General features: G+C 33.7%; 1 protein-coding gene across 3 annotated transcripts in view; it reads left to right on the top strand.

The window, feature by feature from the left end:
* MTREX (Mtr4 exosome RNA helicase) overlaps positions 1 to 12,548 on the top strand; it is a 130,985-nt gene that overhangs the window by 107,181 nt on the left and 11,256 nt on the right. For all 3 annotated transcript variants that reach the window (XM_082457589.1, XM_082457588.1, XM_082457590.1), the window contains 4 exons: positions 1,036 to 1,199; positions 6,367 to 6,472; positions 9,561 to 9,617; positions 10,553 to 10,715. In XM_082457589.1, the coding sequence (XP_082313715.1) occupies positions 1,036 to 1,199; positions 6,367 to 6,472; positions 9,561 to 9,617; positions 10,553 to 10,715 (490 nt within the window). The remainder of the gene's footprint in view (positions 1 to 1,035; positions 1,200 to 6,366; positions 6,473 to 9,560; positions 9,618 to 10,552; positions 10,716 to 12,548) is intronic.

Below are 12,548 nucleotides of genomic sequence, written 5' to 3'. Positions count from 1 at the left end.
TAGGCCTGATAAATCATGCTAGGTAGTATAGAGTTGTCTAACATATAAAGCATTTCTTCTTATCCTCCTAGCATTATGACAATATATCTGTTCATAGCAATGTAAATAATTGCTAGGAGTTTAGTCTGATAGCCTGGGTTTGAATCCCATCTTTTATCACTCACTAGCTCTGTGATCTTGACCAGTATCTTGATCTTGGTAATCTCTGTCTGCCTCAGTTTTCTCATCTGTAAAATGCACATTTAATATTAGTTACCTACTTTATATGGTTGCTGTAAGAATTAAAAGAATGTAAAGCACTTGAAGAAACAGGATTTATAGTTAGCTGTCAACAAATATCAGTTACTGACCACCATCATTGCCTTCAACATTTCTGCTCCTCAGTTGAAGCTTAATAAATCATCTGCAAAATTCCAAAGTCTTTTGAATTTCTAATTCTCAATCCCTAAACTTTTCTGTCCGTGTTTTTCTGAACTTCAAGCCTCCACTTCAGGATGACAGTGTTTTCTTGCTCTTGTACTGTCATCCTCTGTCACAGTTGAAAAATATGCAATATTTACTGATTAATGGAATTTTAAAACTCATCTACCCTATAGGATGACCTCAAAATAACATTTTCCTTTTAGGCATTCATCTCTGTCTGTAGAATAAAGACCTATTCTCTTTGCTAAATCCATTTCCAGCTTAGGCAGATTTGTTATACAATTTGAGGACAAAGAGAAGCAACACTTCTCAGGGCATCGTAAGGGAAATATAAGTAGTTGAGAGATAAGATTCATATACTCTCATCTTTCTCTCCTTATTCTCTGAGTTACCTCCTCATTCCCTAAGGATGAAAAGCTGGAGTTGGTGTCATTGCTACCTCAGATACATCATTCCTCTTGTGTAATATCCTGGGACAGTAAGAAACTCCTGTGTTCTCCTCCATGTCCCCCAGCCCCCAATATAATATTTTTTGTTTCATTTCATGACTAAACACCATTTCATTTTGTTTACCTTATTACTGAACTTCTTTTGTACTTTTATATGCCTTAGATTGCAATAGACATTAAATCCGCAAAGCGAGAACTAAAGAAAGCAAGAACTGTCCTACAAATGGATGAGCTCAAATGTCGCAAACGTGTTTTAAGGAGGTTGGGATTTGCTACGTCTTCTGATGTCATAGAGATGAAAGGACGAGTGGCTTGTGAAATAAGCAGGTAAAACCTGGTTCTAGAAAACTGATTCTAAAATGGGATACTGTTTTTAAAATGAGGGCTATTAATCTTTTGGAAAAGGAGCTATATTAAAAATATAAAGTTGTACAGTGCCTTCCATATTAAAATACAGGTTCTGATCATGAAGTTGAGAAATTAGAAAGGGAGAATAAAAATCTTTTGAATCCTACTAATTAACACAGACACCATTAGTACTTTTGTATGTTTCCTTTTTCTTTATTTTAATGCATTGTGGACTTTTTACATAATTGTAACCTTAGTTTATATATGGTTTTTGTATACTTTTAATTATTTTTACAATTATGAACATTTTCCCCCCTTGAAACTTAATCTAATAAGCATTATCCTTTTTTATGTAAAGTTTTGGTCTAACAGTAGGGTATTAGAGTATAGCATATTATAGGCCACAGCTTGAAATCAGATATAAACTTTTGTAAATTGGATATAAGCTGTTGTCTATTTTGGTAATCTTTTACCAGATTACGAATGACCTTAAAACTAAATGAGTTAAAACAGAAGTCATTTCATTCTCTCTGATTGTTTCTATGGGTCCAAAATGCTGGAAGGGCTCTTTAAGATGTTCTGGCTCAGGGTCCCACTTGACTGCCATCATCTTGAAGATACTTATTTTGCCATAGTCATGACCATTATTCTCGATGAGTCCATAAAAGACATCTTGAAACAGTTTTTATGTTCTCACCAAGGCCCTAATGGATGGGGCCAGAGAATTACAAGCCTTGTAGATGGTTTTGTATATTCCTGATGAAGACTTATTCATATTGTTCTTATTGATCATCTGGTTCAGATATGAATTCAGATATCGGCAGGGGCCAAGATTCTGTGGCAAACAGGACAGTTCTAGGCCACCAGAAGGGGGCAGCGACTACCCAGCCCCAATTAATTATTACAGAATAATGTGATATCAGAGTATTCAACTTAGAAAAGTCAAAAATCCAGATTTTTTTTTTTTGGTGAAATCTCTTGATTTTTAAATGTTTACAGACTAATTCAAAATTATTTTTTTAAGTCCCTGTGCAAGCGAAATAAAACATTTCTTCATGTTAGATTTGGCCTACAGGCTTGTAGTTTTCCTTTAAGCTGTGATAAAATTAAGCTTTCCTACTTTGTACTTAAAGAAACCTAGGCACTATAAGGTTAATCATTTACCCAGGATTAAATTTAGACTATAACACCAATCTACTGATTTGAATGCCAAAATTAATGTTATTGGAATTATTTCTTTGTGATGTTATGTAGTATTGATATTTAATAGTTAATATAGAAATTAATTTCTGTTAGATATCTACAGCTAGTTTTAGTCTTAGAAGAAAGAATATTTAGAGAGATAGTGATAACAATATCGCATATCGAAGTACGTTACCTTTCCCCAAAAATTTGCCTCTCCCTCTGGTCTGTCTTGCTGAATAAGACCCAGCCACTAAAGGCAAAAACTGGGGAGTCGTCCTAGATTCCTCCTCTTCCTTCTAGCTCTCTTCTCACATCTTCATGATTGTTTTCTCCTACCTCTGTGCTGTTTTAACTATTCCCACTGACTAAGGTGCATCCTGTTAATAAGTCTCTACAACCCATCCTTTATACCCTTGCTTTCAGAATAGTCTTTCCAAACCATAAATCCTACCATGTCATTGTTTGGTAAAAGTCTCTCAGTGATTCTGTATTGCTTTCAGAATAAATTCCATAATTTAGTGTATTCTTGACTTTCCCTTTCTATCCTGTCTCTTGCCACATTTCACACATGGTGTTTCTTTTATTTAACATGACCTTTTCCTTGCTCCCTGTTCCTGCATAATTTTTTTTAAGATCTTCTGAAACTTGCTTTGAGTTTCTTCAGTTTGATTTTAGGCTCCTCAACTTTTTTCTGCATAATTGCCTATATAAATCTCTATTAAATTGCTGTCCTGTGATTATTATCTTTCTTATCTGCCTCCCGCATTAGACTATAGAAGTAGTCTCGCCTTATTTGTATTTTTGTCCTTTTGTCTTGACTTAACTCTCAGTTTACCATTAGGAACCCATGTTTAGTTTTTGACTTTATTTTTGAGTAGTTATTACTGTTTATAAACATTGATAGTTCATGACTTTATTCTTTTTTTAGAAATCTTATGAAAAATAGGAAATTTGCCCTTTTTTCCTTTTCTTTTTTTTTTTTTTTTTAAAGAGTAACACTCTTATAGTTACTGGATGGATCCATTAAACCCTTTTATAAATGTAAGATACTCTATGGAACCTTGATTATAGAATTCTAGAGACACCATCACTGTAGTCTTTTTTCAGCTTTCGTTGAACACAGTTGAGAATTCAGAATTTTTCATTTGTCATCCACATGGCAAAGAGAAAAATAACAGAAAACGATGTTTTTGCAATTATTACGCAAATCAGAAAATTAACACAAAGAGACAAAAAGCACTCGAGGCAAAGTGATGCTGGTGAAATTGATCATATAAGCAAAATCTCAGACCCTAGGTAAATTCTCACACTCAAGAGTCAGTGAGTGAATAATACATTTCTAAGAACAAGAAGAAAAATATAAGATTTTTATAACTTTACTCTCCTTTCTGGTCAACATAAAGGACTTAGTTATGTAATGTTTTGTGATAAGAACTTGGGCCATCCCATTTTGCTAAAACGGACTTGTGACTTTATCTTTCATCTTTTGTATTTGTGGCTAAATTTTCCTTGATACAATTCTTAGTTGGTCAAATACTGAAGATAGTTGTAAATACAAGGAAATTGATAAAAAAACAGATGACGAAGAGATGAAAATAATTCTAATCTTTATAATATAAATCTATTATTTTTATAATATAAACATAAAAATAAACAAATGGGACCTAATTAAACTTTAAAAAGCTTTTGAACAGCAAAGGAAACCATAAGCAAAATGAAAAGACAACCCACAGAATGGGAGAAGATATTTGCAAACAGTTCCACCAACAAGGGATTAATCCCCAAAATACACAAAACAGCTCAGTAACAAAAAAAACAAGCAACCCAGTCAAATGGGCAGAAGATCTAAATAGACTTTTCTCCAAAGAATACATACAGATGGCAAAAAGCACATCAATAGATGCTCAACATCACTAATTATTAGAGGAATGCAAATCAAAAGTACAATGAGGTATAACCTCTCACTGGCCAGAATGGCCATCGTCAAAAAGTCTACAAACAAATTCTGGAGAGGGTGTAGAAAAAAGCAAACCCTCCTACACTGTTGCTGGGAATGTAAATTGGTACAGCCACTATGGAGAACAGTATGGAAGTTCCTTAAACTAAAGATAGAGGGACTTCCCTGGTGGTCCAGTGGTAAAGAATCTGCCTTACAATGCAGGGGACGTGGGTTCAATCCTGGTCAGAGAACTAAGATCCCACATGCCGCGGGGCAACTAAGCCCAAGGGCCACAACTGCTGAGCTTGCGCACCTCAACTAGAGAGCCTGTGTGCTGCAAACTACAGAGCCCATGTGGTCTGGAACCCGCGCTCCCCAGCTACAGAGCCCACGCACCCTGGAGCATGCACGACACAACTAGAGGGAGAAAACCCGCATACCACTACTAGAGAGAAGCCCACACGCCGCAACGAAGACCCGATGCAGCCAAAAATAAATAAAATAAATAATAAAATAAATCTCAAAAAAAAACCAACTAAAAATAGAGCTACCATATGATTCAGCAGTCTCACTCCTGGGCATATATCATACTCCGAAAAGATACAGGCACCCCAGTGTTCATTGCAGCACTATTTACAATAGCCAAGACATGGAATCAGCCTAAATGTCCATCTACAAATGAATGGATAAAGAAGATAAGGTACATATATACAATGGAATATTACTCAGCCATAAAAAAAGAATGAAATAATGCCATTTGCAGCAACATGGATGGACCTAGAGATTATCATACTAAGTGAACTAAGACAGAGGAGGACAAATACCATATGATATCTCTTACACCACATGGAATCTAAAAAACGATACAAATGAACTTATTTACAAAACTGAAACAGACTCACAGACTTTGAAAACAAACATATGGTTACCAAAGGGGAAAGGTGGGCTGGGGGGTAAGGGCAGATATATTAGGAGGTTGGGATTAACATACAGCTACTACTATATATAAAATAGATAATCAACAAGGACCTACTGTATAACACAGGGAACTCTACTCAATACTCTGTAATAACCTATATGTGAAAAGAATCTGAAAAAGAATAGATATATGTATTGATATATGTATAACTAAATTACTTTGCTGCACACTTGAAACTAACAATGTTGTAAATCAACGATACTCCAATATAAAATAAAAAATTTTTTTAAATCTGAATGTGAAAATGTATAATTATGGAGCAAAGAAGATGGCCTTTCTCTCTTCAGTGAAATTATGACTTGTCATAGTCTTTTAAAATACTGTATTTAGATGATGTAAAAGAAGAACCAAAAGTAAGGGTAAGCTAGAACCTAAAAGAGATGTATTTAAAATCTGGAGTCAGTAATATGTTTTGACAATGCAAGTGCAAGAAGAAGCAGAAAATGATAAGCTAGTACCTATTATAGATATGTTTGAAATCTGAAATTGTATTTACTAGATGGATATACTCCAGATTCATAGATAACAGTCTTGATGAGCAGCAATTTATAACATTCTCAACACTAGGAAACTGAATAAAATGTGTATCTGCTATGGGTACATTCTAATTAAGATTTCTATAAAGTTGTTTTTCATTGTCTATTTTTAAAATTATTTGTAAAATAATTGAATTGAGTTGAAAACCATTTAAAAGGTCCTTGGACCTAGGTAATAAATGCTAATGACTAATTTTTCTGGTATTCTGAGAGTTAAGAAATGATTCTTTATTTCAATGAATATCTGCATTTTGGTATTTGCTAGAATGGGCTCTTTATAGGAAACACCCATTTCACGTTTATTATTCATATATTGGTAAATATAAAGACCTGCCATTTCCTTAGTTAAAAATCTTTGTCACTCCTCACTGACTAGTCCTCATGTTCAAATAACATATTTTATTTAAAACTATATCTTAAGGATGTGTGAGTACATGTGTGTGTTTTTATATTCTGACATTTGGAGTTTACTCCCTATTTTTTGTTTGTTTGTTCATGGTGGTATAGTGCTGATGAGCTCCTTCTAACTGAGATGATGTTTAATGGCCTTTTCAATGACCTATCTGCAGAACAGGCAACGGCGCTACTAAGCTGCTTTGTGTTTCAAGAGAATGTGAGTTAATAGATTTAGCACATCTTATTTGTTAATTTACATGTCTTATAATTTAATATTATGGGTATTTTAATTTTTAAAATATGCCTGCATATTTATATATTATAGGTAATGTTATTAGAAATCAATGTAACTATAACCCAAATTTAGTAAGAGAGAAGTAATTAAATGTATATTATCAGAAAAGAAAGTAAACTAGAATTTTATTTATAGACAATCATCATTAATCAGATTCCAAGTTAAAAATTTGTTCTATAACCCAGTGCATTATTTGAAGGTCTAGCTTAGTCAGACAGTCTAGAAGGAAAAAGAAAAGGTAAAATTAGGCAAAACTAGTAAAAATGAAAAGGGAGTGAGGTTGAATTAATATTCCTCCTCTCAATTTTGGAGAATAACTGTGAGGCAGCTGATTGTACTAGAGGCTGAAGTCTTAGTTTTCATTGGCAAGATTTGAGATAATGGCCATACGATTCTCATCACTGGCTTGGCAGTAATTTTTTCACGTGAGTAGTTAGTTGACTTTCACCAGCTCTTAAGAAATCAAAAAATGAAATGCCGGATGGACCAGAAGAACACTAATCATCGTTTACTTTATTGCAAAAGCCAGTATGATTTATTTTAAAAAGTAAAATGCATGTTTCACATTTCAAATTCAAAACTTTATTCATTGTGTATAAAATTGACAAAATAAGAGTAAGACAAGCACATTTACCTTCTAAAAATAATGTTGCTATTATATAAATTTTTAGAGAACCTTTTACCATATACACTTAGTTTAACTTTTAAAAAAGTAAATTGTGTAAGACAAATTTGTTTTGCAGTTCTGCTGTCGATCTGTTTATCCATTAACTATTTCCTTATTTATTAATCAGATCAAATACATAACTTCTTGGAGGAGGTAGGTATTTTCTCTCAGCTCTCTGATTACAGATCAGAATTACAACTGCAGTGGCAATGATTACAAATAGGACAGTGACCCAAAAATGATTTATGCTCTCGTAAGAATGCCTGCTGTGCACCCATAAAGTAATTTAATTTGCATGTGAGGAATGCATTTCTTTACAAAATATTATGTTTGGCTGTTGTTTTCCTTAGGTTCAAAATTTTATTACATTAATTTCCAAGATAATTGTTTAGAATGTTTGTCCAGTTTTCTTTGAACAGATATAAGGTTAAGAGATTATTTGGGGATTGGTGATCTTCTGCCTGTGTCAAACTTTGTCATGTGGCTAATTTCTTATACTGTGCTTTTTTTTAATGTGGCAGTAAAAAAAATCCTGTCTTCTGAGAGGCCATGTATGTTACCTCTTCACCGGAGTTGGGCCTAGCCAAAACACAACTCTTAAATCTTGGGGCAAGATGTCACTAAATGTAGTTGAGATTTGTTCAGTGAAGCCCCGCTATGGTATATGTAGTGTCATCAGTTCTTGTGGTGGTGCCTTTCAACATCAAAATGGATAATTGTACTGAAAGTACCGTGGAATTCTGTTGATACTTTAAAAGTATGTTTTCTAGCCAGAAAGGAAGGTAAATATAGGAAGATACTTGTCATAAATGCTGATAACTTCTGTTTTAAAACGTGTTGTTTCTAATACTGTGCCCCCTTATTTTTTATATCATTAGAAGTAATTTAAAGATTACACAGTGTTTATAACATAAATATCAAGTATCTTACAAATATTTATTAAGCACCCACTGTGCAATGCAGATACCTAGACACTAGAAAGACAGCAGAAAATTTTGCTTTCATGATACTTTCATGTATGCTAGTTGATGAAGATAAACAATAAAGAAATAAAATACACACATTATGACAAAAGGTGATGAGGGTTTTGGAGAAAAGTGAAGCAGAGGAGGCAGATAGAAATTGTTGCGAGGGCTGGGGTTACTGTTTTAAGTAAGGTGATTAGAAAAGGCCTCACTGATAGAGTGCCATTTGTATTGAGACCTAAAGGAGAGATAGGGAGCAAACTGCACTCACCTGGTAGGAGAATATTGGTAAAATGACACGTAGCTTACTTACATCAGGACCAGTGCCTTCTACTTACAGTGACCAGGAGAGGGGAAGAGATCAGTAACTGTTGATTGTGAATGGACACAATGTCAAAGACATTTAAGTCTTGTGTACTTTTCACTAAACTGAGATGTGGAGTTCATTCATGATACAAATCAAAACCAAGTCCTATATAAATACTGATGCTCAAAATAAAGGCAGATCTATTACAACTAACCTATAGTTGCTTTTTTAAAATTTACCTATAATTACTTTAAATTCTGTCTCACACATATATACATACATATCTACATACATACCTTTCTTGTAATAATTTTATTTTTGTATAGTAAGTCTATCTTTGTCAAAATTTGTTCCTTAATAATAACTTTATTCTAATCACAAGTCTATAGGTTTTGAGGACCTTACTCTCTTTGACAGCATAAGAAACTAACACAGAATTCAAGCAGCTTGTCCAAGTTTATTTGACTAGTTAGTAATAGACCTGAAACTCTTATTATTCTAATTGAGAAATTGATAGACTTTCCACTAGTGGGAAGACAATAATAAGAATACTGAAACTCATCTAAACTTTTAAATATTTTAAAAGTGGTTAGAGAGCTAGAAATATCTGGGTAAAACTAAAATTGAGGACATTATTTCTAATGTTCTTTCTCCAAGATTTTTAGTTTCCACAGAGTGAGAGTTGCCTAGAAGCCAAACTGTTTCAAAAATCAAAGTATGATACAACAGTTTATAAATGTTGATGTAACTAAACTACTATGCATGTTTACAATATTTTCTCTTCTTCAGTTCCATTTATGGTCACAGAAAATAGCTAGTTTAGCACACTTTGCAAATTTAGCAGTGTAATATTTTCCTCTGAAATATAAGAGAATAGTATAATTCAGTATGAGAGGAGTGGTAATTTTGCTTACACAAACTAAGTTGATTAGAAACTAAATGCTAATGACTGAGGTCTTATAATTTGAAATTAATGGATATCATGAAAGCTTTGTTTTGTTTATAAAAGCAGATAGTATACACTGCATTTTAAACTTGGGTTTTACATACAATCTTCCTTTTCTTTTATAGTCTAGTGAGATGCCCAAATTAACAGAGCAATTAGCAGGACCACTTCGTCAAATGCAGGTAAGATTTTTTTGAACTACATATTTTATGAATAGTATGTTGTGAAATAAACATTTGTGACAGTCTAATCATAATATTTATTATTCCACAGAGACAGCTTCCTTCAGGATTAAATATATCATTTGATGTTAGTCTTGTCATTTACTGCTGTTTTGATAACATCATTTGTAATTTTTATTTTAAAAATCAAACATTCTCCCTCACCAGAATGTCAAGTTATATAGAGTTGCTGTGAGTACAGATTTAACATTGCATAGGGTAGATAGGCTATACCAACAATTCAGTGTCTGCATCGTTTTCCTTGGTGTTAAGAATAGCATCTTGATAGATTTAGTTAGCTTAGTTTTTTATACATTTTTCCATCTCAGTTTACAACAAATTTTAAAATCAGGTTTTAAAATCTGTTTTAGCCTAAGAAATGATTTATTTCTGGATCCTCAAAGCCACAGTAGTTTATAGTAATGAATTGGTCTCTTTTATTATTTTTCTTAGGAAGAATGGTTTTATCTGTCTTTTCAACATTAGACAGGGAAAGATGAACTATAAGACACTGCAAGAGAGGAATGAAAAGTGAATCATAAAAGAAGGCCCCTTTAATGGAACATTTAACATTCCTTAATATTACTAAGAAATTTAAACTTCCAGAATCAGGGAAGTCTTAATAGGCCTAGGAGTTTTTGACCTTCTCGATTACCAAGGAGAAAAGAATGAAATCTAACTTCCTATTGTAAGGAAAAGGAAATATTAAGATTTACATTTTTTACTCAGCAGTGGAACAGGCACTGTGGCTACTTAGAAGCAGAGTATCCAAATATCAGGCTTATTACCTAGGAAGAAAAAGGAACCTTGTAGAATACTGACTTTGGAAACCTAAAGAAAAAGTGATATGGGAGATCTTAAGTAAGAAATTTTAAGTATATCTTTTATCTTCAAAGGAATGTGCTAAAAGAATTGCAAAAGTTTCAGCAGAAGCCAAATTGGAAATTGATGAGGAGACTTACCTAAGCTCATTTAAACCTCACTTAATGGATGTAGTATATACCTGGGCAACTGGAGCTACATTTGCCCATATCTGCAAAATGACAGATGTCTTTGAAGGTATGGTTAAATTTTGTACACATACATTTCTTTCTGATATAAGAAATATACTTAGGATGGCATTGATTTACTAAACAAGAATAATATATTATTTTTAATTTTTGATAATAAAAAGAAATCTGCCTATGTAAATCAAAAATATTCTCCACGAATCCTTTGTATTATTTAATAAGCTCAGTCTGCTCATTATAACAGTTTATAATCCTGTGCCAGAGTCTCTGCAATCACAGATAAGGCCTATTTATGTGGGTATTTTTACTTTTGGTTTTATTCTCTTAGTAATAACCTAATGGCTTGCTATGCAATTCCACCAAAAAATAGCAGAGCTAAAAATGCTGTCCATCATTGCATTTCTAAAAGCAATCAGAACTGTTACTCAACTGAAGAAAAATTTTAAATGAAGAAGTAAAGGTAAAGGGAATATATAAGGAGTAATTATAAGTGAATTACAAGAAGCAAATAATAAGCACAATATTTAAAGAAAACCATATTTAGAAATGCTGTATTCATTGCAAAAAGATTGGCTTAACGCAGATTGTAGATATTTATAATGGTGGATTGTGTTACACACCGATTGTGTGTATACTCTGCTTTTTACCCGATATTATTAAAGACTAATAGATTACTGAGTTTATGAATCTCTGCAACAGAATCAACTATGAGCCTTTACTTCACTACATTGATTTTTTTTTTTTTAATTTTTTTTAAAAATTTATTTATTTATGGCTGTGTTAGGTCTTCGTTTCTGTGCGAGAGCTTTCTCCAGTTGTGGCAAGCGGGGGCCACTCTTCATCGCGGTGTGCGGGCCTCTCAACTATCGCGGCCTCTCCTGCTGCAGAGCACAGGCTCCAGACGCGCAGGCTCAGTAATTGTGGCTCACGGGCCCAGTTGCTCCGCGGCATGTGGGATCTTCCCAGACCAGGGCTCGAACCCGTGTCCCCTGCATTGGCAGGCAGACTCTCAACCACTGCGCCACCAGGGAAGCCCCACTACATTGAATTTTAATGGGTTTTAAGGTTTTAAATATTATAGTTTATAGTATATTATTTTTTAATTATGGTGTGCTGTTCTGGTCCTTTCCCTAAAGTTTATTTACTAAGCCTCCATTAAATGGTCATTAGTGTTATGGTCCCAGAATCTTTTTCTGAATACTGTATTCTGTTACCAGGGTGGTCATTATTTATTAGGTAACTACTGTGTGCCAGGAGTTGTGCTAATAAGCATTTTATATAATTTAGATCTAATCACCAAAGTAGCACATAAGAGTAGATATTATTTGCACTTTGTGCAAGGAAACTGATTTTTAAAAGGTAAATAATTTGGTCAAGGTCATGGAGGTGTATGTACTACATGATGGCACTATGATTTGAATTCTGGCCTCTGTGACTACAAGCACATGATAGTTGATAACTTCATCTAAGAACCATAATACCTTATCTTTGAGTTTTGGACCACCTAGAGACTTCTTAAAGACTACCTAAAATTATACCATCTCTATCCACTGAAAATTCATGCTTGTAGGAATGTAATAAGGTCTATAATAATTGATGGTGGGTAGCTACTGTTGAGGCTGTGAGAAGAGGGAAGCATGACATCCTCATCTCACCTGTGAACATTGCTTAACACGCAGAAACCCAGATAGATGTATGACAGCTTGTGTGTTTCAGAGACACAAAGGCAATCAAGTACAGCATCACCACTCTTCAGTCTAACTTCTTTTTGGAACATAAGGATGAAACTAATCACTGTTCTGTGCCTAAATTCTACGACTTGTTAATGTAATAGCTCATATTTGTATATCTGCTTCTCTGAGAAGGCAAACACAATGGCATA

Source organism: Balaenoptera physalus, assembly GCF_965194825.1.
Source record: "Balaenoptera physalus genome assembly, chromosome: 3".
NCBI classification, from domain to species: Eukaryota; Metazoa; Chordata; class Mammalia; order Artiodactyla; family Balaenopteridae; genus Balaenoptera; species Balaenoptera physalus.
The sequence above is the reverse complement of the archived record's forward strand: the minus strand, read 5'-3'. Positions and strand labels throughout refer to the sequence as shown.